At 51.4% G+C, this 25790-nt stretch overlaps 1 protein-coding gene across 2 annotated transcripts in view; it reads right to left on the bottom strand.

Annotated features, from left to right (window-relative positions):
* Positions 1-18296, bottom strand: part of PGBD5 (piggyBac transposable element derived 5) — a 75110-nt gene extending 56814 nt beyond the window's left edge. For both annotated transcript variants that reach the window (XM_028531309.2, XM_036016050.1), the window contains exon 1: positions 17875-18296. In XM_028531309.2, coding sequence (XP_028387110.1) covers positions 17875-18214 — 340 coding nt within the window. In that variant the 5' untranslated portion in view covers positions 18215-18296. The remainder of the gene's footprint in view (positions 1-17874) is intronic.
* Positions 18297-25790: the final 7494 nt, after the last annotated feature.

The raw sequence follows: 25790 nt of genomic DNA, 5'->3' as shown, positions 1-25790 counted from the left end.
TTCTGCGGGGCTCAGCACTGCTGGGAAGGACCCAGCTCTGAAGCTGGGAGCACGTGACATGGGGAGGATGGTTGGCAGCGTCTCCGGCACAGGCACCAAGCAACTCTGGTCAGCAATGGTCACTGCCTGAGAGCCCTCCCCAGCCAGGGGCTGCACACCAGAGAAAAGGTCTTCCGCCTCCCACGGATGACCTTCACACCTGAAATGGAGCATCTGGTCCCAGGGACGCTCGCAGGCCATGGCACAGTCCCAGCTGGCAAAGGGCTGAGGGGCACACACAGCTGGGGCCACCCCATCTCAGCCCGGGAGTCTCGCCTCCCCGCCTTGCTTGTTCCTCGGTCTCTCTCTGGTAGGATGGCCCATGGGTCTGCTGGAGCTGTGGTAACACAGCAGCACAGACTAGGGGACTTGACGACAGGAATGGACTGCCCCTCTGTTCTGGAGGCGGGACATCCAAGGTCAAGGTGTCAGCAGGGGTGGTTTCTCCGGCGCCTGTGTCCTTGCCTTGTGGACAGCCATCTTCTTCCCGTGTCTTCACATAAGCATCCCTGGGTACCTGCCCGTGTCCGACCTATTATTATGAGGACACCAGTCATGTTGGATCAGGACCCAACAGAATAACCTCACGTTAACTCACCTCTTTAAAGACCTTATCTCCAAACACGGTCACATTGAAAGGTACTAGGACTTCAACAGACGACTTTTGGGGGAACGTACTCAGCCCGTAACAGGTGGGAGGTGATTATCTAGCAGAGTAGATGCTCAGGACGGGACCAGAAGCAGAGGTCCCCCAGCAGGACAGGCCGTAAGGCCTTAGAGGGCAGAGCCAGCCCCAGGCCTGTGCGTTCCTGACACAACTCCACCCCGCAGCTCCCAGTCCTGGGTTTCCAAGACCTTGAGCCCCAGTCCTTAGCAACCACGCCCCTTGGGGCCTGCACTGCCTTATCCAGTGGGACTTAAAATGCAGCAATGGGCTGGCAATTGGTCCCACAGAGCAACCCCCCCGGGAGAAACAGAAGAGGGAGGGCAGGGGGCAGAGGGTGCTCCGGTGAGAGCTTGGCCCTAACTCTCTTCCGCTCTGACCAAGGGAGAAGGATGACCCAGGACCTCGGCAAAACCTTTTCCACGAAATTACACGGCTCTTCCAAAATTGATCGCTGTTACTTGGCAACCCTGACAGGTTACCAAGGTGTAGGCTAAGTCCCAGGTGCTGCTCACCCGTTGGCAAGAACACACCTGGAGAGCGTAGCCAGGGCTAGCAAATGAAAACCGAGGCCTCCTCCTTCCCCTGAATTTCAGATAAATGACGAATAATTCTTTCATGCGTGCCCCATGCAAGGTTGGGGGTAAACTTACACTAAAACACTCTGTATCTGAAATTTCAGCCGAACAGGCACCCTGTATTCTGACAACCATAGTCGGGAAGAACAGGCCTCCCAGCCTTGCTGATGCCCACTTGGCATCTTCCCAGGGGGCCAGCCACTCAGAGAGCAGGAGGCCCTGCCTGGGGACCCCACAGAGAGGAGCTAGCCCCTCACCTGGCCCCACTGCCAGAGCCCCTTCCACTGGACCGATGAGGTTGGCGTGCTCATCTTATTGGGGAAAGCCCACCCCTGGGTGCCTAGGGACTCAGCCCTAACGGGCAACAGACACCAGGCCTTCCAGCCTGGCCCTCGTGTAGCTGTTCCCAGTGCTGCTGCCACCATCGCCGGCAATGATGGAGATCAGCGATAATCTGCAGAAGTCAGAGGGTAAGATGACGGAAGGGTGTTGGGGAGATCCCCCTGATGGCCTCTTCGGGCACCAAATCACACTTTCAGCAGAAGGACCACATTTCTTCTGTCGTCATTCCTCAGGACCTGCAGCCCTCGGGGCCCAAGCTGGATCGTTCAGGCCATCAGGCACACGGCTGGCGCTAGTGTTAAGACATACCCGGAATCCGAAGGCCTCACGGCCTCCACCCTCCCCTGCTTGCTGGGTTACGGCAGGGGCCAGGCCCTCCCTCGGGCTGTGCACAGCCCAGCGCCCAGAGCCTCTCTTTAGAAGTCACGCTGGGCCCTGTTACCCTTGGCCAAGAACACTCCCCAGGCTCCCCACTGCACTCAGAGTAGAAGCCACACCCTTACGATGGCCTATACGTCCCTGGTGATCCGCTTGCCCCTGGGACCTCCTTCCCCCTACCTGTCACTTGCTCCCACTGACAGGGGCTCCCCGGGCACACTCCCACCTGGGCCCACCCTGGCCATCCCCTACCCACCCCCCAAGCAGAAGGCTATCCACCTCCCAGATGGCCACTTGGCCAACTCCTCCCCTCCGGTAAGCCGGGGCTCAGACCTCTCTTCTCAATGGGGCCAGTCTTGTCTGTCCTATTTAATTCTGCAGCTGACCCTCCTCCCCCTGCCCCACCATTCCCAAGCCCCCTCATCCTGCCCACTGTGTCTTCTTAATGCTTCCTTTCTACCCTGCTGTCTGTCTATCCTCCCCTCAGACACGGGTCTGTCTGGTTCGTGCTGGGCGCCGACCGTGTGTGCTAGACACGGGCACAGCTCACAGCCGTGCGGGTGTGCGGACACGTGTAACGGTCCTGTGCTGCAGGGAGAGCTCAATGACTGCTCGGGAGGAGCCACTGAAATGGCTCTTCTCGCAGGTCACAGGGGCTGACCTGCCACGTGGAGGAGGACCTGAGGACCAGCTGCCCACTGCTTGGGGCAGCAGAGAGAGGTAGACCGGGAAGGCCACTGAGGAGCGCTTAGTGAAAGCCTGGAGAGAAACCCTGGTCACGTGCCGAGTTCAAAGGGCAGACAGGGGCTGAGGTGCTCGCCGCAGTCCACGCCACAGCCTGGCTGGAGGTGCCCCAGGGGTCAAGATCACTGAGCCCTGGGCTCCAGCAGCACGTGTTCTGCCGCAGGTGGAGGTGGCAGCCAGATCCAGGAGGAAAAAAACCGTATAACATGGTCACTCCCTCTGACTCCCAGAGCATTAAAGCAACACTGAAAACACACTGGGGTTAGAAAGGAACCAGGTTGCCCACTGCCTCACCTCCTAACCTGGGGTTGCTGCTGCCTGGCGCCTCCCAAACTGAAGGCCTCAGGCCTCTGGCCACATCTCTTGCCCTCTCGTCAGTGGCACTTGACCTCTGCCCTGTGGGTGGGCTCATCTGTGCCCTGGTCCTGCATGCAAAGCTTCACCTTCCCACCCACCCACCCACCCCACACGTCTGGTGGTACCCAGGCAGCCAATGGCACGGGCACTGACTGAGCCCAGGCAAAATGGGAGGGGCGACCTGGACAGAAACGTGATGACCAGGGGCTGGAGCAGGGCAGCAAGGGCTCCCAGACTGCCTGGCACTGGAGAGAGGCAGGACCCTGCTGCGGGAGCCCCTGCCGACAGTGATGGCCGGTGGTGGGGTGGGGCCAGCCAAAACCATTGAGTTCTCAGATTTTCCCAGTCTTTCCTGGAAAATAGAAATGATTGTACCAAACACGACTAGCTTATTCTACAACCAAACTTCTTGTGAGCAATGGATTCTGCACACGTTGATTCCAAACGACACCGACATCCACGTGCATTCGTGAGTCATCAGCCCAAAGGCAGCGGTGAGCCAGGGACGCACACTCACCGGCAAGCCCTGCACAAACCACCCGTGTGGTCTGGCATCTCCCTCTTTACCCTGAGGGGAGGTCCAGGGCGAGTCGGGGGCAGACAAAGAGGAGGGAAAGGGACTAGCATTTACGGTGGCTTTGCTAAGGGTTCGACATCACGGATTCTGGACCTGCGTGTGACCCCTCCCATCGAGGCTTCGAGGCACTGAGTAAGTCACGTGACAGATTAGAAAGCTGAGGCTCAGGTACGTTTCTTTGCCCAGTGACCTGCAGAGGCTGGGAGGCCTGCGAATTCAAGGATGCAGTTGGTCTCGAAGCAGACTCGGGAATTCGACTCAAAAGTCCATGCTCTTTACACTCTCACACTTAACCCAACATTGCATCCGAAACTGCCCAGACCCCCTTGGACCCGGTGCCTAACAGGCTGACGCACAGGCTGGCGGAGGGTCACGGGACCCCGCGGAGCAGAGACCTGAAAATCATGGCCACCTCCTGGCTCTGAGGATGTGGCCTTTTAAGCTCCAGGTAGAAAGAGCAGAAAATAGGTCAAAACCATTTTAAGCTATCCTGAAAGGCCGAAACGAAAAGCCTCCTAAGATAGCAATCGCAGCATTGTAATACCGGCATGTCCCAATTAGGCAATATTCAGCTCAGCAGAGTGCGTGTAACTCCCCGCCAGGGGCAGCTCCAAGCAACTGCTTACACGGTCACTGCGTCTGGTTTTCCGGAAGCAGGTTCTTCAGAGGGGCGTCTGCCCTTCCTGGCTTCCCACCTTCGTCCAACAATTACCAGCCCGTGTCTTTGTTAGGGAGTTTGAGAATGCCCTCTCTGACCATCAGTCCCACGGGGAGAGCAAGCCCCCCCTCCACATTTCCCCGAAGCACCCACAGCCTTGGGACTGTGAGGATGCAGAGCAAGATCAGCCAGCATCCCAGTGCTCGCTGCACGCCAGCGCGACTCCGGCCTCTCCTCTCAGAAAGCAATGCCGGAGCTGAGAAGGCACACCAGCGGGTCCACCTCGGGTGCCACTGTGATTTCTCATTGGCCAGACCACTTCCTCTCCCCAAGTCTGTTTCTGCTGTATAATGGGGGTGACAACCTTATCTATGTGTGACATAAAATAATCTTAGTGAAGTGCTGCCCACTAAACCTTTATTCTTTTCCCTGAGATAAAGTCTTCCATGTTTCTCTCTGAAAGAAGATGGGGTGACCCCAATACGGCCCCCCCCGTTTCTGTCCCCACTCTGCCTCTCCCGCACAAAGGACCCCCCGGTGGTGGTTGGCTGCACACACTATGGGTTGTGGCAGAGGCCAAGGGCTTTCCTGCCTGGAGCTGGAGGGGCTGGCCCAGGGGCCCAGGACCAAGAGGCCTGAAGACACTAGAGGACGTGGGAGTGTCCCCGGCGCTGGCCTGTGAGCTCTGACTAGTCTCCCAGGCCCTGGAGGCAGAGGAACCGCCCCTGAGCTTGAGATGACGCGGTGTCCGCTGTGGGCAGGAGGAGGCCTGCCTTTTCCCCACACACTGGCCAGCCAGCCCCTCGCGGATACCACCAGACCTGGGCCCCGGGAACCTGCAAAGCAAACTAACCCCCTGCAAGGGTCTTGCAGCAAAGATGGGTCAGAAGAAACAGAACACACACCCCAGAAGACAGAGCTACCGGGAGCTACAGATACCATTCGAATTTTAGCATTTGAAGAGTTTCAGTTGCAACACACACAGGGAAAAAGAAAAAAAAGATTCCCTGTAACTAAAATACGTGATTCCCCAACTACATAGCTCTTCAAAGAGAAGGTGGAGGGGTCCCATGTGGTTCCTGAACCACTGACGCAGAAGGTCAAGCCCAAGAAACGAGCGAGCAGAGAGCAGAGCATGGAGAGATGGGAAGCAAGAAGGACAAGATGCCAGACTTGAAGGCCACATCCGGAGACGAGAGAACAGAGATGCAGGAGAGGCCACCGAGGCCACCCGCTTCCAGACATGAGCAAAAAAGCGGTGTATCGACTTGCTGGAATATTATTCAGCCTTAAAAAAGGGAGGAAATGTCAACACATACAACCACACAGACGAATCTTAAAAAACTACGCTAACTCAAAGAAGCCAGTCACCAAAGACCACATGTTACGTGGCATCATTTATATGAAGTTCTCAGAACAGGCCAATCCATAGAGGCAGAAATGAGGCCAGTGGTTGCCTGGGGCTGGGGTGACGGCCAGAGGTTTCTTTTTGGGATGAAAATGTCTACAATTGATTTTGCAGATGATAACCAAATTATACACATTAAATGGGTGGATTGGATAGCATGTGAGTCACGTCTAAACAAAGCTGTTACCCCTAAAATGGAAAGAACTTCCATAGCTACCATGCAGAAAAAGAACGGACAACTAGACCAAAACACCAAAATGGAGAAAAGAGAAAGTCAAAAAGCCAAATAAAATAAGAAGGAAGGAATAAAACCATGCCTATTTGTCATTCCTTTAAATGTATACATATTGATTTCTCTAGCTAAATTAAAATGCCTATTGAGGTGTAATAAATATATATATATTTATAAATACATTAAATGTATTAAATATATATGTATTGTATATATAATATACATTTATTGTACATATATATTTGACTACATATACACATACATATGTATACACACAAATGTATACATTTATACACTTACTACATATAGTAATAAATGTATCAAATATATATATAAATTATATATATACATATATAAATTTTTATATATGTATATGTTGTTTGAGAAACATACTTAAAATGGCAAACAGAGATGTAAAATAATGCCCCAGGCAAGCTGATGCCAGACAGACGCGGAAGAGGAAGCAGAAACGCCAAAATGAACAGAAGACGAGCTGGGTTTAAGGCTAAGGGTTGTGAGCCAGATGAAAAGGGACAACACTACAGGCACAGTCTGGGGGGAGATACAAAAGGCGTAGTAAGCATGTGCGCGCTCAACAACACGGCACGTAAGCATTCTTAAAGGTGCAAGAGCGCGGTGAAAGCTGAGCTCTCCGAATGTGAAAGGCCTGCCGGGGGTGGGGGCAGGGGGGATAAAGACATGGAAAAATAAAGACACGGACACCCTCACCTCCTCCAAATAGAAAACACACATGTTTTTCTTGCGCCTTCCCACGCCACACTTATAAAAATTAATTCTGCATTTGACAACAATGAAAATCTTCACAAACCTTTCAAATTAAAGATTTAAAAGATAGTGCTTTGATGACAATCCATAAAGTTAGAATTAAATAGGTAAGCAACAAATCTTCACCATTTAGAAATGAAGATATATACGCTTAGATCAAAGAAGAAACCAAAGGGGGGACTCAAGGAAATCTTGAACGCAATGGAAAAGAGAACATTTCATACCAAAATGCGTAATACACTAAAAGTTACACTCCGAGGAGACTTTACTGTCAAATGCCTTCACTATTAAAGATTTTTTCTAAATAAACAGAAATGTCATATTCATCAAAAAGACAGCTCAATAAATCAAAAGAAACTAATAAAACAGAACAACGCTTCTCATCCCAATTAAGGATGAGAGAGAGAGAAGGTGGGGGCGGATGGAAGAGGGGAAAGGCGGGTTCAGGGAGAGAGAAGGAAGACGAGAGACTAGGATTAAAAGCAGAGATATAAAAGCCAATAAAAGAATCATTCTTAACCCTGGATGGAATTTTCTGTTAACAAATTTGAAATCCTAGAAGAGTTAGATGATTGCCTCGGAAGCTTTAATCATCCAAATGAGTTAAGAAATGGAACATTCAGAGAAAGTACCACCACCAGCCAGGTTCGGAGCTGAGTTGCATCTAACCTGTAATTCGACTGTTAAACAGCAAAGGGGATTTAAGAATAATAAGCCGATTCATTTTAGGAAACCGAGCATGATTTTCATACCCAAATGTGAGAGATGAGAGGAGGAGGGAAACTATTAATCAGTCCGGGGTACGAGGGCTCAGGCACAGAAGGTCTGAATGATGCCAGCGAACAGTGGGAGTCGGCCATGGACCACAGATACACAGGGAGACCAGCCCGGACTCGCTCCAAGGAAGGTTCCAAGAGTGTCAGGGGAGCGCAAGACCGGGAATCCGATGAAATTTACTTTGCCCATCAATTAAACGTGGAAAAAACTAGGAGGCCATCTCCAGGAAAGCATTTTGATAAAAGTAGAGGCGTTTGATGAAAGTCCAGCAGCCATTCCTGAAAAAGATGAAGTGAGATGGGAACCGAAGGATGTTCTTCACGAAGGATGAGTGAATGAAAGGAGTGTGACAGAAAGGCACGTGAGCAAGCCTTCATTTGTTACACAAGGACCAAGCCCCCCCATAGATGTGTGTGTATGTTTGTGTACAAGCGCCACGTTGTCAGCGTGGATTACAGGGACAGCGGCAGGGGGCAAAGACAGAGGGGAGGGGCACTCTAACAAGAAAAGGGTAAAACAAGGAGCGCAGTTAAAAACCACATGTGATAGTAATGCCTGTCGATAAAATGACCAAGAAAATAAGACTCCCTCTGTTTTTCCCTGTGCAGCCACGGCTGGCTTTCCCAGTCACGGTGTGAGGGCGGGGCACTGTGCTCTAAGTGTGGAGATGTGAGTTGTGCCCCCGTGTGGAAACGGGGGGCAGGTCAGCTCTTGGTCAGAGCCATCCACATGCCCACCAGACCAGAGCCCTCGGGGGCCAGGCTCCAGGCTCCCAGGAAAACTTGCTGAGGATGTGGCCGACCCTCCGCCGTTCCCCCAACGCAGAAGGCACTCGAAGCAGCAAGACGCTCACTAATCACCCTCCTGAAGAGCCACCTGTTCCGGCTTCTGAGAAAATCATACTTTACCCCGATCTCATACATTCTCTTTGTAGGTCCGTTTCCTAAACTCAAGAAGCCGGTCTGCTCCAGCTACTTCTACGCTAATTCCATTTTTATTTGCTTCCACCATGGGAGCTTTTTGGAGGCCCTGGAACATCAGAACTGCATTCACCCACGGGTTTCCTTGTCACCTTCTGAGAGAGGGTGGGACTCAACACAGGTGAGGGCGGTGACCAATTCCCACTGAGGTCTGCCACCTGCCTGTGGGCCTCTCTCCCCTGTGACCTGGGTCCCGGCTGAAGGCTCCTGACAGACAGGAGGGTGGCAGGTCCGTGAGGCGCCTCAGGACCTGAGAGTGGCAGGGGAGGGTGGGGGAGACCAAGGGGCACTTGGGGGCCTCCCACCGCGGATTCCGAGAGAGAGACATCTGGTTTCCGTTGGTTTGTATGTACCCTGTGTTCTCCTCTCGGGGATTCCTTGCTGCTAAAAAGTTTTAAAACTTTCTAAATAGCACAATATGCTTCATGGCCACTTTGGCAACATGGGAAAGAAGCCACTTAGAGGAAGAGACTGCAGCTCCCTGCGATGCAGCACCGGCACTGAGCTTCCCTGCACATCTTCCCGGAGTCTTCGGGTGCAGGAGGGAAGGTGCTCACCGCACAGGGGATGGTGCCACGAGCCACCTGCCTGGGTGCTCCCGGCATGCATGTAGCTGGGCCCACCTAGTCCCCAGCCACAAACTAACCACTGCCCCTTTGAACCCCTACAACTTCCAAACATCCCCATGCAATTAAACGGTCATCCTGTGCCCGCCACTGCTTAACCTGCATTATCTCACTCCCCAAGTCAGGGTGGCAGATTATTCACTCCTATTCTCCATGTTCTCTTTTCCGTGACTTCCCCTCATGAATCCTCACCCAGTGAGTCGGCAAACGGCCCAGTGATTCGAGTTTGCTGGCCCACCCACCTCTCCTCCCTTTTTCTTTAGGGCCGGTGCAGTGCCGGTGGGGACTCCGAGGGCAGCCCTGACAACCTCCCACCAGACAAGCGACAACCAGAGCCAAGTTCACTTCTTGCCCACGTAAATTTAGTCCATGACGAACAGGCCTGACTCAGGAGTGGCTTTGCTCCTGACAATGAGTTTATAATAGGGGTAATAATAGTACTTACCTTATAAGATTGTTATGAGGATTGTCTAGGTTAGAAAGTTCTTAGAAAAGTATCCGGCACATAGTATGTGATATATGTGTGTGTGTATATATGTATATATATAATTATATATATTGTTATATATATAGTTAAATAAAGGGTTCAAGGAGCTGGCTCCCCTGCAAATTCCTAATAGGTCCCTGTCTTGAGGTCTTTAGCCATTAGCAAGCAGGCAGGCTGCAGAAGCCCGAGGGCTGGAGAGTTCCCCAGAGGCCAGCAAACTCAGTCTTCTCTCCAGGGCACAAATCCCCGTGAAACACACCCCAGAAGTGCCCAGTGCCTTCCTGAGAAGGAATTCACTCCCTTGTGAGACACACTGCCGACTCTCCCACTATTCTGGGTGTTAGAAACGCTCAGCTCCTTGCAAACGTTTCTTCAGGGGTGCCAAATCCCGTCCCTGACATCTACTCCTGCATCCACCCGCCTATTGCTCTGTTCATTCACTCCTTCAACAGAGCTTGAGGACTCGCCCTGTTCTGATCCTGACCAAGATGCCCAAGGTTTCGGCCCACCTGAGGAATGAGTAAGGATGTACGCTTGCAAAAAGGGACCAGAGGGAGGTTGATGATTTTAGATTCTTGGAGACAGTGACATCGGAACTCAGACCAGACAAAGAGCAAGGCTCCCACTCAAGTATCGGGAACATTCCAGGTGAGGGCCGACCAGGCTCAAAGGCTCTGAGATCGATCATGTGGCTAAAAGAGTGTTGACAGTAGCGCAGGTGACCAGAGGTGACACTGGAGAGGAAGGCTGGGGCAACCTGTGGACCTTGGAGGCCTGGAGAAGGGATCCAGAATTCCCTTTGGCTTGAACTGGGAGCTGTGAAAAGGTTTTAAGCAGAAAAGTTGGTGGATGAGCTTTTATTTGTAAAAAGATGCTCTTCCCCACAAGTGGTTGGAGAGGCAGGGTGGGGTGGGGGTGGGAGGAGCGACAAGCCTGGAGGCTGGGAACCGGAGCAGAGGAAGGTTCCAGTCGCCAGCCACATGGCGACGCTGGCGTGTCTGAGTGGGCAGCAGTGGAACGTACAAGAGGCAGAAGCATTTGTGGCCTTCAACTTGTTAATAGTGATTATTAAACACACACCTAAACGTGGCCAGATACGCATGCTCCTGTAATAATGTTTCCTGGAATTCACAAGCAAGGGGGAAGAGGCTCTTTGTATTCGCCCGCCAGTCCAGGCAGAGACCCCCTTCGCGTTTTCAGTATTCTGTTGTTCTCTCCGTGAGAGAGCCTCCCCCAGGCAGTACTGCACTTCCTTTGGCCAATACAGGCCTCGACACACTGCCTTCGGCTGTCACTTCCCCTCTCCCCTCCTTAAAGGAAAGACCCCAGCGCTTCGCCGTGGGTTCCACCCTCTGGAAGCGCTTACTTCTCACCCAACCTGCCAAATTCCCCTGCCTGTGGGCCTGAGCACCTGCCAGGTTAATTCCAGGCCTGAACTTGGAGTTCCCGTCCCAGCTGCAGGTACTTGCAACGGTGACAATGACAAATGTCAAATTTTAAGACATCTGCATTAAGAAGGCCTCGGATAAGGACGCTCAGTGTAGGGACAAGAGGGACTACCCATGGGCCAAGGCCCCCTCCGGGCCTCGCCCAGGTTGCTCCCTGGTTTGAGATGCCCTTTTCCTTCCTCTTTGTCTAGTTCTTATTTGTCCTTCACATGCAGTTTAGGGGCCACCTCTGCCAGAGGCTGCTCCCCAGCACAGCTGGGTCAGGGGACACCCCTCCAGAAGCCCATCCAAATCCACGTTTCCCTCGATCGCAGTGTCCACCAGGCAGCCTTATCTCTTCCCTGTCACTTTGCCTCTCCCGCTGGACCCCAGGGGACGTGTCTGACTTATCGCTTTATCCCAGCAGGGTTCCACATGCTTGCTGAGGATACCGGGCGCATCCCGCATGGCTGGCGGGTATCCACATAGGAGGAGCAAGGCCTGGAGGGGGTGTGCCTGCCACAGCCCAGGAGGGGGTGTCCCCAGCACTCTGTGGGCAGAGGCCAGGAGTACAACGCAACATACTGCGAGGTGCAGGACGGGCCGGCCGCAAAGGCTCACCCAGTGTGTAAAGGTGCCCGGGCTGGAACGTGTATCATGACCCGGCAGTCACACCCTAGGCATGTATGTGTGTGTCCACCAGAAACACGCAAGAATGTGTGTAGCAGTTTTACCCATAACAGCCCCATTCTGGAGACAGTCCAATGATAGGATAATGCAGTATTTGCACAGCAATAGGAAAATAGCCCTGGCCAGGTGGCTCAGTTGGTTGGAGCAGCATCCTGTACACCAAAGGGTTGAGGGTTCAAGTCCCAGTCAGGGCACATACCTAAGTTGTGGGTTTGGTCCCTGGTCAGGGCGGATGCAGGAGGCAACCAATTGATGTTTCTCTCTCACATTGGCCTTTGTCTCTTTCTCTGCGCCTTCCTCTCTTTCCAAATCAGCAAACATGTCCTTAGGTGAGGACCGCTACATGCAATAATGTGAATGAATTGTGTGGATGCAACGATGCACAAAAGGACCAGGTGATGGCAATCCAGGCAGCAGTTCCTCCAGAGGTGGGAGGCAGTGACGGGGAAGGGCCCTGCGGGGATCTTCGGGGCACTGGGCACGCCCTTGATCTGGACCTGGGTGGTGTCACAGGCCGTGTGCTGTGCACTGAGACTCGGGCACCATCGGCGTGTCACACTGCAATACGCGCTGTCTTATAGTGCCCCTCTCAGCTACCCTACCAGCGGGAATCCTGCGTCCGGTGTGCTGCCTCACAAGCAGGATTTTCCAGTGGACCCTCCTGGTACATGCTGCTAGCTGGTGTGCGTGTAGGTGCGTTTCTGGAAGGCTACTTCACAGCTCATATCAACAGCCTCAAAATGTGCAAAATCCTGAATTCAGTTCTGTTTTGATCATTGTATGCTAAGGACTCTGTTAAGGATGTGCATACAAACTTAAGCTTCAAGAACATTCACTGTAGCAAAATAAACATAAACAAATAAATATATATGTAAATAAATGGAGGCGGGGCTATAAACTCCGCATCCACCTAAAGGGAGCTGTACAGTATTATGTCTTCATTGAAATGACATGTTAAAATTTAAGTGGAAAATGTTTACAATGTATTCATTAGAACTGAAAAGCAGGCCACCTGCCAATACGTAATCTAAGCAACACAAAGGATGGACTCAGTCTGTTAACTGTGATCACCTCCGGGTAACAGGAGATTATGGGAATTCTTAACACTTTATCATTTCACTTTTTGGGTTTTTCTAAAATGAACATGTACTACTTGTTAACAAGAGAAAATATATACCATAAGGTGAGTTTTAAACTTGAAAACTGAGTAGGAGCCCTCACACAACCCCCAGGATGCCGATGTATTCAAAGCCCCACCCCTACAGAAAAGCGCCGACCTCCCATCACAGCGGCTCGGCTCAGAGGAGCAGGGATTCAGTCAGCAGCTGGACCAAATTCTGTCTACTGTCCCGCATCCTGTTGGCGGGGCAGGTTCCACAAATCCACACGTGGTTAGACCTCACAGAACTACATATCACCCCCTAAAAAGCTAAAAGGAAGTCCATGTAGAAATATGAAAATAGATATTTTAGAGTGGAAATATAAATATATTTTTAAAGATTTTATTTATTTATTTTTAGAGAGGGGAAGGGAGGGAGAAAGAGAGAGAGAGAAACATCAATGTGTGGTTGCCTCTCATGTGGCCCCCACTGGGGACATGGCCTGCAACCCAGGCACGTGCCCTGATTGGGAATTGAACCTGCAATGTTTTGGTTCGCAGCCCGCGCATAATCCACTGAGCTACAGCAGTGAGGGCGGAAAAATAAATATTTTTGAGTGAAAAGTTCTAGGTGTTAAAAAAGCATGGGGGGCATCTCTCCTGAATAGTCCAGTCTGACTAGTTGGAGGGTGACTGTTACCCCTGTCATCTCATCGGCCCCAGACCCCGCCCGAAAAGACCATCTGCCGTTCTCCATAAAGGGGAGACAACTTCCTGACCACCGAGGGCTGGGAAAGCATGGTCCAGATGAGGACTGGGGTCTTTGTCCTCACTGGGAGCTCAGGTTCCCCTCGCACGTGAGCAGACCCCTGGGAAAGAGCAAGCGTCGCCCCCAGGAAGCTCCCTTTGGTTCCTGTGGCCTGGCACGTGCTGGATCACCGTGGAGCACTGCGTGAGATTTATCTTGTAGCAACCAAGATTTAAGATTCAAGTTCCTACAGCCACGGAGCTAAGGCAGGATATACGTTATACCCCAGACGGGGGTCCAGATAGCTCTGCTCAGAAATCCCAGTACAGTCAGCAGAGGGTCTCAGTGAATTCTCAGTGTAAGAGAAAGATTTTTCTCTTCTTGCTTGTTAGTCAAAAAGACTTTCAACCGAATGAACCAACAAGAACTCTAAAGATGAAACGTTTAACGGTGTTAATTTTCAAAGCCCTGTGTTCTTCTCCAGCTTCTCAAGGTCATGCCCCGTCACCGAATGATTACAGAGGGCTGCTGACAGGGAACACAGGGGATGAAACCCCCGTGAGGTCGAACCTCTAATAGAAAGAGCAAACAGCTCAGATCCCAGCCGGCGCGACAGAGCACGGGCGATGCAGAACAGACAGCAGCCCCGAGCATCTGTGAGTCGGCCTGTTCCTCTGCCTCCTCAGAGAGAACAAATCACAAGACTGCTCAGAATAAAAAAAAAAAAAAAAAAAAACACCAAAAGGGCAGAAGCCCAAAAAGCAGCCAGGCCTGAATCTCATGCAGTTTTCAAAGAATGTGCTTGCACACTGTCGTGGTTATTTGCAGAGTGGGCAGAGAGGCGGACAGCTTGCGGGGGTTACTTTAGGGGATTCGCTGCAAAGTCTGGCGGGAAGAGGGTCAGGCCCCGAGCTCCTATTAAGCAGCTTCAGCTCCCAGGCTGACCCTCCATCTATACAGGGTTAAAAGCCTGTCAGCCAGCCCTGCAGGCGCAGTCTTTGTATTTAAATCATCCCCGGGGACCCCACACCGCAAGGCAGAGCCAGAACCTGGGGAAGGAGAGAGAAGGGTGAGGGAGAGGACCCCCTCCACCCACAATCGTTGGCTGCACTTCTGGAGAGCCAGATCCAGGAAGCTCAGTACACTGGAAAACAAACAAGAAAAAAAAAAAGGAAGGTCTTAGAAGGCTGGGGCAGCCTGGAGAGCAGTTAGGAGCCTCCACCTTAACCGTAGAGATGCTTACCTCTTCCTTCCCCTCCTCCTTGCAGCCGGGCACCAAATGTCCCCCCAACCCCTTCTGAATGCAGATCAAAGGCACAATGGTTACCCAGTGCTACACCCTCCTCACGCCCAGGGATTCTCTGAAAAAGGTTCTGGGTCATCAGAGAGGTGCCAAACAGCAGTTACAACCTCTTTCTGATAGAAGAAACCCTACTCAGCCCAAACCAACACACGCAATGCAGTTACACATAAGACATGGTGACACACGCATGTACACATGTATGTGCAACAGAAGGCAGGCATGAAGCCTGTTCCATAGACCAGAATCCTTTGCTTTCCTCATTCTATCAGCAACATCCATTTCTGTTACAAATTTTCTATTAGGAAGGTTGATTACAGATCAAAATGCCACCCCCTTCTTGCTCCCCACTCCACTCTAGCAGCCCAGGGAGATGTGTTAATAAACTGGGGGACAAAGATGGAAGAGACAGGCTGCCTTCCTCGAAAGGGGGCGCACACTCTTTCAGAGCGTCTTAGACACTGCACTTTAATAAACCTAACAAGCTGAACCTCTTTGCTCTCAGAGCAGCCAGGGAGCAGCTCCCAGCCTCTTAATAAAGACATCCGTCTCTCTCCACACCACTAGGCACAAGGACTGTCTCTGAGCAGCCACATGTTTCTGTATCTATTTTCAGCCCCCATAAATCATACCGCATTGTTTCAGAGCATCTGAATTCATGCTTAATAAGCCACCAACCTCATCCTTCCACCTCCACCCCAAATTTCCCTTGGGGACAAGGGTGTTAGTACACGGAGGAAAAGAAATTCTTCATTAGAGCTGGATTTTAAAAGTAAACTCCCACGCACGACGGGAAAACAAAATTGGGTCTAACTACCATCAGATAACCACTAATGTCTTCGGTTAAAGTGCCTGACGGTGATTCTCAGGTTCGGGCGCGGGTGCTGTGGACACCTGAAGGAAGCAGAACTTGAACCTAATGCCAAATGACACCTAATACTGCTCTTTGTGACCATTTAAGTGCTGCAGTGGCTGGATTAAATTGCTCCCCTGCAGAATTTCTCCCACTTATAGGTTACTAAGAAAAACAATATTGCTTAAAATGTACTCCAGTGTGTTCATCCTCTCACGCCAGCACACTCATCAATCTCCTTCCTAACTGGGCCTAAGCTAACCCAGTTACACTCTTTCCCCCTGAGATACAGGGAGACCTGCTGTGTTCTCTCCCAGGAGGGCACGCATCTCAAGGGTTCCAAGATCAAAAGCTGGATCACAGATACTCCTAGCATCAAGTCTGCCAAACCAGGCTTCTGAATAGGTACAATTCTTAAAGAGCCAATACGGAAAATAGCTACCCAGGACTGGAAGACCTAATGACATTATAAGAAATGTAGGGGGGCCCTGGCTGGCGTAGCTCAGTGGATTGAGCGCGGGCTGGGAATCAAAGTGTCCCAGGTTCGATTCCCAGCCAGGGTACATTCCTGGGTTGCAGGCCATAACCCCCAGCAACCACACATTGATGCCTCTCTCTCCCTCTCTCTCTCTCTCTCTCTCCCTCTCTCTCTCTCTCTCTCCCCCCCCCCACCTCCCTCCCTTCCCTCACTAAAAATAAATTAATAAAATCTTTAAAAAAAGAAGAAATGTAGAGGGTGTAAAAACAGTATGCAGAGTGATTTGACTTTGAAAATTCCAAAACTCAGCTAAAGCCCAAAGGAGAGCATGCTTTTAAATTTAGCTACCCTAAGCACTGCCCAGCTAAGATGGACTTTATAAGCTCAGATGCAGCTTAGCACATCTACACTGCAGGCTGCCTGCCCAAGGTTTGCGGACCACTCCCTGCTGAGAGAGTCCAGCCAACCCGACCAGCCTACCAGCGGGCTGCAGCCTCATGCCCACATCCAAGTCCAGCACCAGCCAAGGGTCCCTTGGGCCTGCCTCCTGCGTGCTGGATTCCTGTCTGATTGAACAATAGTCAGGGAGAGCCACAGGAGAGCCACATCACGGTCAGCCTCATCGTGCTCCTTGTGGCCACTCCCTGGCCCTTGACAACACTGGTTGCACACACTTCCACCCATGACAATGGTGTGCAGAGTCAGGGCCCACCACAGCACGTCACAAAGCTAGGAAAGGAAGCATCAGAGGCCAGCTGGAAAGGGCTGGCCTCCACCTCTCAGAGAGGACAGAGGCTGCCAAGCCTCTGCTGGGTAAGCAATGATATTTAAAAGCTCAACTCCTGCAAAAGCAGGCAGTAAAAAGACCCTCAAGAAGTCACCTATCTGCCAGCACCCCTGCAACCTTCTCTGGGTATCAGGAGCCAATCTGTGGCCAAGGTGGTGGGCAGAACACGGGTGACAGTGCCTTTTGACACCTTAACCCTGCTAAAGGGTCCTTTCACTCTCTCCTGCTCTTAGCAAGAGATCCTAAATGGCATAAACAGCCAAAGTTTCTGATTAACTGGAGAAAACTAAAACCTGGTGAAGACGTGATGGGTGGATGCCCCTGCAGATGCTGCTGGGCCTCGCTCCAACAGCGACCTGCCCCACCCCTGGCACCTGGGCGGGCCTTGCCCGGAACAGTCACTACAAAATGACTGTCCCCACCCCAAGCCATGTCACATACTCAGAATCCCCTCAACTAGGCAAGCCCACCTCTACTAACTCACCCCTGAGGTGTGAGCCCACAGGTGTGACTCGCCCCTGCTGTAGGACACGGGGACACTCTAGCAAGTGCGGGAAGCTCACCCCCCACGCGTCCTGGCCAGTACAAAACGTTGGCCCCGGCGGCCTCTGCTTCATCCCCTCCATCCACAAGGAAGTCGCGGCCCCCTCGCCAGTCCCCCCACCCCCGCACGCAGTCAGATTGATTCTCGCACTTTAAATCCCGGCTCCCGCAGCCTCATTTGTTTTCTGAAACGCACAGCAGCCTTCGACCAGGGCGGCCCAAGGAGCATCTGGAATTCTCCCGCCCCAGCAGTCACGCCTTCCTCGGCCGGCCGGGGTAACGGCCGCCACCCGCCCCGCCGCCGGCCGCGCCTTACCGCCGGTGTCCTCGAAGCGCGGGGGCGGGCGGTCCCGCAGCGCGGCGCTCCAGCCCGCGCCTGTCTCGTCCTCCTCCAGCTCCGGCGCGGCGGGGGCGCAGGGCGGCGGCGGCGGGGCGCCGGGGGCCCGCGGGGGCCCGGGGCGCTCGTGCTCGTCGTCCGAGGAGGCGGCCGAGGAGGAGCGCGAGGCGGCCGAGGTGCTGTAGAAGGGGTTCCCGCCGCTGTCTGGGCCCGACTCGCCGAACACGTCGTCAGAGATGTGCAGGCTCTCGTACCGCGCGCGGGCCGCCTCGAGCAGCGCCGGGGCCCTCCTCCGCGCGCCCCCGCCGCCCTCGGCCATGGCCCCGGCCGCCGCCCGCGCGCCCGTCCCCCACAGCGCCTCCCAGCCGCACGCGCCGGGCCCCGGGCCCGCGCCGCGGCCCGCGGCCCCCCACCAGCGCAGCCCGCAGCACAGCGCCCGCCGCCCCGCGCCCGGCCGGCCCGCCGTCTTGGCCGCCTCGGGCCTCGCGCCCGGGGAAGCGCCCTCAGAGCTCGGGCGCCGCCGGCTGCGGGCCGCGGCGGGAGGCAGGCTTCGCGACTGGGACGCGGCGCCGCCGATCCTGCCGCCGCTGCGTCTCCTCCGCGCCCGCCGCGTCCCCACGCCCTGCCCGCGGCACCCAGCGCTCGCTGGCCGACCTTCCCCGGCGCGAGATGCCAGGGGCGGGCCCCGCCTCCTCGCACCTCCAGCCCTTCGGCCAATGGGAAGCCATGCCGGGCAGGGTGGGCGGGCTCTGCGCCGGGGCGCCCCACCCTCCACAGCCGGGCGGGGCGGGGCGAGCGGCAGTGCTGGCGGGAGGGGGAGGGCCGCGGCTGCTTTGGCCAGTCCCCTCGCCTGCAGCGACGTGTCGCCCGGGACGACAATCCACAAGCCCGGTGCTGCCCCTTAGGGTGGGGGTGTAGAGGGCTCAGCGAGTTCTTTCTGCCGCCCGAACCCGCGATCCTGCTCTGACTCTCCGCGCTCAGGGTCCCCTCCGCAGTGCGCGCCTAGCGCCCGGAGGAACCGGGGGAGCTGTCCTCACCAGTGGTTCTGAACCAGGCGCTGCCGAAAAGCTCCGGGTAGGCGGGGGCCCCGAGGCTGCTGCGGCTGCCTCCGGAAGGTCTCAGCGGGCTGCGCAGCGTGCTCCGATAAACACGGGGCTCTAATGAGGACCCCGCCTGGCCCGTCCATTTCTGGGGCCAGATGCTTAACTCAGCCTCGCTCCAATACCCCTGTAATTTGAGGGTGGCAGTATCTGGAGTCAGGCAGATAGTCATTCCTCATCGTCTTTGACATTTGACATCTTTTAAATTCAAAATATTTATTACCTACAAAACACAGATTACTCCTAACGCCACTATCTCAACATCTCCTACACTCATATATTTGACAAACTCCTCTATTAAAATACAGCACAAACACCCAGGCTTCAGGTCTCTGATAAACAAGGAAACCAAAAGGTTCCTTCCACCCGTTCCTTGGTCAGGAGTGTGTGACGGTCATCCCGTTGATGGCAGTACGTGTGATCAGTCTGTCTCCGTCTTCTTGCTCTCCTCGCCCTCCCGCAAAGAGGGCAATATGTCACACGGATGGAAATTGGGCCATAAAGTCACTTTCACTCTGCAGTAAATCCACAGAGATGTGAAGGGCTTACACATGCTACTGGGTACTAACTAAAGAGATGCACAAAACAGAAAGGCATGTTGCTATTTCTAGGTGCTCATAAAGGATGAAGGTGTTGAGCCCATGCTGCCACGGAAGTCATTTCTATTCCGTGGTCAGGCAGGCGGCTTCTGCTCTTCACCTCTCCTCCCCAACCCCTGGGTCTCCTCCTCCCCACTCCAGGGTCACTGGACAGGCATGAGTTCATGATAATCACTGAAAGACAATATATGAAAAGAAAGGGATTCACTTAATGTTGCTCACTACATGGATTGGCTGATAAACGAGAAACTGTGTGCAAAGCATTTCAACTCTCTTGAAAAATTATGCCACAGACGAATAGAAAAAAAAAAACTGGTTTTGTATACACACACACACACACTGTGCTAACCAGCCATATATTTTGAAGAGGGTACATAGAGGTCCTCAGATTAACCACAAAGCATAGATTGAAGGTGAGGTGCAAGGAGCAAAATAAGACTCCATAGTTCAAGTACAAATTCTGCAATTAGGAATTACGTGAGACTCTTGTAATATTTTGTGTTATATCTGCTAAAAATAATTGAATGATCCAGAAGAGGTGGAATCTAGAGGAACAAATTCCTTCTTTTCTTCTCTCCAAGTAGCCCATTAAAAAGTCAGTAGCTAAAGCCAGTGTGTTTTTAAAATAAGGGATTGCTTTGCTACCCATAGGAAGCACAAACTAAAGTGATAACAGTTGCAAAAACGGACACAATCTTCCTTTGTCCCTAATTTACATTTGTATAACGTGGGTCCCTTTGTAGTTCACACTGCAGGCAACACTGGGAAGAGGATTATATGGTCACAAGAGAAACAGACTGGGAAATCAAGTGGATACTCTGAAGCTCTGTCACATAAAATTTAGGTGATCACTGTAGCTTAGAATCAAGTCTTTTACATGTTACTTTGTTTAAGTAAGTGTTTCCAACCAAGAAAAGTAAAAATATTCCAACCAAAAATATTCTAGCAAACAGGTGGCTGCTTCTCATCGTGGAAGGAGAAAGGGAGAAGGGAGAAAACAAAGCCGAAAACTTTCCATCTGCCTGGCAACCTCCTACTTGTTACCAGTGTGATTCTACATCATTAACTTTTGTAAGTAGCATTATCTGTGAGGATAATTATAGAATGAATATTACACGGGCAGCTTTGGATTTTGAGTCATTTGAAAACATCTTCCAAGAAATATAACTTTGTAATATAATTGAATAAGTTTAGATTAACATTGAGATTTTTGTTTATAGTCTTTCCAAAGAGCTCCAGGTAGTAAAAGCAATCCATTTGCATAGTAGATTCCTTAGGTTCTGTTAGACCAGGGGTTCCTGCTTTTGTGTAACTGAGGCTAAGAGCCACAGTTCATTTTTGCCAGGGCCTCATCTCATACTATTTTGCACCATTGTTTTGTATATCACTAAGAAAGAAAAATGCTACCATTTAAACTTTATGATACAACATTTTCTTTTCACTGATAATTTTAATTTAAATTTCTTGCAAAAGCTCTTTGATAATTATTTAGACAGACTTTTGTCATGTACTACTCTAAGGCATACATAAAAATGAAAATATAAGTTAAAAACAATTAGTTAATATCTTCCTAAAACATCACATTCAGAATCTCACTATTCTTATGTACTTTTAAAAACCATCCTCACTGGAGGATATGTTTATTGATTTTAGAGAGCGAGAAGGGGAGAGAGAGAGAGGGAGAAAGGGGGAGGGAACCATCAATGTGAGAGGGAAACATTGATTGGTTGCCTCCAGGGATGGAATGTTAGCGTCTGGGATGATGCTCCAATCAACAGAGCCACCTGGCCGGGGCCTTATGTACTTTCTAACTGAGAGTTTTGGACACTGAGGTTTTTCCCCCACAATATGTTCTTCTGAGCCACCCAGGGCCTCTGTCATGCCCTGTTTCTTATATAAAAGTGTCTGGAGATCATCCAAGTTGCTGCCCCTCCATTCTGCATGGCTTGATGCTGGTGGGTTTTGTGTATTTTTACCTTACCCAAGATTTCTATTACAACGACTGGGCTTATTTCCTTCTTCAAATGGTCTTCAAAGGCCTGTGGCCTGGAGTGCTGAAGGGTGTAGATGAGCAGGCATGCCCTGGGAATGGCAGAGTAGGCACACTGACACCGGCCCAGGGTATAGTAACCTCTTGGGGGACTTCCACCAGCTTGACACTCACAGTAAGACAATCCCTGATGTTGGAGATGTAAAACTTGGGGGTGGGGAGCAGGCAGGAGCATCTTAGAATCAACAAACCTTTAAGGTATATTTCTTCCTGTCCATACTCTTATAATCTTTGCTTTTGCCAATAGCCAAGCTGCTGCAGGAAACAAAAATCCTAAGGTGGCACCGATAGACCTGGCCAGTCCTGGAGTGCGAGGGCCAGGTCAGGCTGGAGACGTCCATATGCTGGTGGCTCACTGTGGATGGAAGGGGCAGGGGTGGAGGCAGGCAGCTGCTGATTGTCCCCACGTTGCCTGCATCACCCAAACGATGGGGGCTAGAGCCAAGGAGAGATTCCTGGAAATGAAAAGGGGAACGGAGAAGGAGTTACAGCTGCTGACTCATGGCCGACAGGAGGGGAAGGAGGTCGGAGACAAATGTACAGGGCACAGTGTGGCATTTAGGGTCATATCTGACATAGGGGCCTAAGGATCCGCGTTGCTCAAAATGATTTTATCTGATGAATTTATCTAGGAGCCAACCCAGAGAGGCAGAGAGAGAAGAAATAGGGCAGCACAGTGGGAAACTCTTAGAAAAATCCCTTTTGCTGGATTTGAGATGCTTCGATATTTCCATTGATTGGCAGATTGATTGATTGATTCATTCATTCATGTATTCACTAATTCAACAAATAGGTATTGAGCACCTATTATGGCCAAGCTCTCTCCTCAGCAATGAGAATACATCAGGAAAAAAAAAAAACAGCCTGTTTTTGTAGCACTTACATTCAAGTAGAGAGGGGAGAAAAGGTAAACAATCAAATAAGTGTAATATGTCAGTTATTAATAAAGGGTAAAAGTAGAGGGTCAGAGATTGTGGGGGGGGTGTGTGTGTATGTGTGTGTGTGGTGGGGGGAGGTCACTGTGGTGGGAAGACGTTTGGGCAGGTGCTGGAGTGGGTTAAACTGAGCGCATTCATTCAGGAGCAGGGCAGATGGGCACCGGCCCGAGGCAGGCCCGCCCTGAGTGGCTGTGCTCAGCCACCACAGAGCTGGTGTTGCCGAGGCTGAGAGGGCTGAGTGAAGTGGTAAGAGATGTAATCCAAGGAAAAGCTGAGTGTTAAATCTTGTAAGACCGGCTTTCATTCTGAGTGAAATGGCGAGCCACTGGACAGCTTAGAGCGGAGAAGTAACAAGATCTGACTTGCACTTTAAGTGGATCAGCGGAGCTGCTGAGCGGAAAGCAGACCGGAGCGGAGCACACACAGAATCCGGAAGATGAGTTAGGACACGACTACAATGGTCCGGGCCACGGAGGAAAGTGTGGGGACCAGAGTAGTAGTGATGAAGGTGATGAGAGCTAGCCGGATTTAGAATATATTTTACTGAAGAGTTAAATGGGGGCTGTGAGAGGAAGAGAGGGGTCAAGAATGACCCCACGGGTTTTTGCTCAGGCCACTGCAAGTGCAGTGGGGATCAGAGGGGAAGAATGAATGTTTGGTGTTGAACGTGGCCTTAACACGTCTAAGTGGATGAGGAAAGCATGCAGCCGAAGAGAGGAATCTGGAGTTCAAGGACCAGGTCTGGACTGAGTTAAAATTGTTGGGCTCCTCAGCAGGCAGATGGTAGGTGACGGATGAAATCATCCGGGGATCGGGTATAGATGGGGGAGGTCTGAGGACCGGTCCTGGAGCGCACTCTTATTTTTAGAGGTCGGGAAAACGGGGAGAAACCACCCAAGGAGACTGAGAAGGTTGGAGAATGGAGACAAAGTCGAGTTTTAGAGGCCAAGAAAGAATTTAAAGGAGGCAATAACTGTGTCAAAAGCTGCGGAGAGACCCAGTATGATGAGGGCTGAGCATTAGCCACAGTGGTTGGCAGTGAGCGGGTGACACTGATTGGAGTGGATTTCAGAGAATGAACAAGAACGGAGGCTATTAAGTAAAGACCAATTTTGAGTTTTCTTGCAAAGGGAGGAAAGAAAAGGGAGGTAGATGCTTTATCTGGTTGGGGGGCTGGGCAAGGAATATCTTAACATCAGGAGATATTTGAATGGCTGTGGAGAAGATTCAGTGAAAAGGATACAGGAGAGAAGCTGAGGAGAGGGGGCATTGCTAAAACAAGGGCCTCGGTTGCTCCAATGGTGATGGGCTGCAATGCACAGCAGAGGGTTGCTCTCTCGCTCAGAAGCGGGCGGAGGCCCTGTTCAGTGGACTCAATGGGAGACTCTGGGTTTTCCTTCCTCATTCATTCAACTTTCTCAGTGAAGTCACCAGAAAAGCCATCCGCTGCATCTGAAGTTCAGTTCTCAGTCCTGGCCGTTAGGTCAGAATCACCTGGAGAATTTTAGAGCTAGACTCCTCTGTAGACCCTGTTCCACGCAAATTCAATCAGACTCTCTTTGGGTGGGGCCTGGGCACGGCTGCGTTTAAAGGCTATCACATGATTCGAAGGTGCGGCCAGAGTGGGGATCCCTGGCTTGGGGGTTTGAGGAAAGAAAGTGTGAAATAGTCAAAACAGTTCTCTAGGAGGGAGGGCCTCAGCCAGCTGAAGAAACATTTGGGTTCACAGTCAAGCGCTTAACGTGAAACCTGCTGGCGGGGCTGTGCTTTCCTGCAACCAGGTTCACCGCCCAGGGCAGATGCGGAGTCCACAGAGGGGTGGATGTTACCGGAGCGGGATGTGGCCAGGTGTGTATGCAGGGAGAGGAGGGTGATTACAGTGATGGACCAGGATTCTACGCCAGCTAAGGAAGCAGACAAGAATCTGGGGAAAGGATTAAGAGACATTATAAGGGGGTAGGTAAATGGCTTCTTATCACGGAATTTTTTTCTTTCCTGAGTAGTTTATTTTTTTAAGTTTTTTAAAAGATTTTATTTATTTATCTTTAGAGGGGGTAGGGAGGGAGAGAGAGAGAGAGAGAGAGAGAGAGAGAGAGAGAAACATCAATGTGCAGTTGCTGAGGGCCATGGCCTGCAACCCAGGCATGTACCCTGACAGGGAATCGAACATGCGACATTTTGATTTGTAGCCTCGCTCAATCCACTGAGCTATGCCAGCCAGGACTCCTGAGTAGTTTAGATAATTAGTATCTCCATGAAATAATTTGGTGCAACTAGAATCCCACAAGGCAGCACAAACAACTCTGATTAGTATTGCAACCTACCTATTATTCCCAGGGTTTGAAATCAATTTTTTTCAACAAGTGAACATTTTGATACATTTAGAATGAAGGGGAAAAAAGATATGTTGGCACTTAGCTCTTAACTTTCTAAGATAATGGGATTGTTTATGGTGTCAAGGCTGATTCCAAGCCCATCCCACAACTGTGTACATCCGTGTTGTGTCCTTTCCCTGCCCCCTTAGCATACCCAACCCCCAGCCCACTGGTTCTCCAGTGAAAGAAAGGGATCCGATGTGAGTACCACCCCTAACGTTCATTCTCCTTTAAAGGAGGAATGGCAGGGGGAGTTTGGCATTTAACACATAATAATGAATTCCTCAGTGGTAGAAACTCAGGTATTCTAAGAAACAGAGAGAGAGGCTCCCTGCTAGAGAGGAGACGTTTTTTAGCATCCCTAAACTTACAAACCTGCAGCTGGTTCTGACATAACTTAAAGTATTAATTCGGGTTCCCGGGTCAAATTCTATCTAGATTATTAAGCCAATACATTGTTGTAGACTCACTGTACAAGTCACATCCATCCCTCAGGTTTCTTATAGTGACAACGACCCAAGTAGCACACCTGAACAGTCACCTGAGTCGAGTGTAACCTGCACTCTCAAGTGTGGGAGAGAGAGGAGAGAATCACGGGAGGGAACACTTTTATTGGGACTCTCATCAAATTCGCTGTAACTCCTGATCACCCCTCTATCGTCATTTGCAGTATTGTTTTTAATAAGCACTACAGTTGGAATCGATAATGGCCTCATTACAACAGGCCACTCAATCAGCAAAATGCTGGCCTCTGACATTTCTCCTAATTTTTAAAGCAGAAGAGCTAACAGGTTCGAAACGCTTCCACGAGGTTGAAATAAAAAGGATTTTTC

This window comes from Phyllostomus discolor, chromosome 15 (genome assembly GCF_004126475.2).
Source record: "Phyllostomus discolor isolate MPI-MPIP mPhyDis1 chromosome 15, mPhyDis1.pri.v3, whole genome shotgun sequence".
Lineage (NCBI taxonomy): Eukaryota > Metazoa > Chordata > Mammalia > Chiroptera > Phyllostomidae > Phyllostomus > Phyllostomus discolor.
This window is presented reverse-complemented; position numbering and strand designations above follow the sequence as displayed.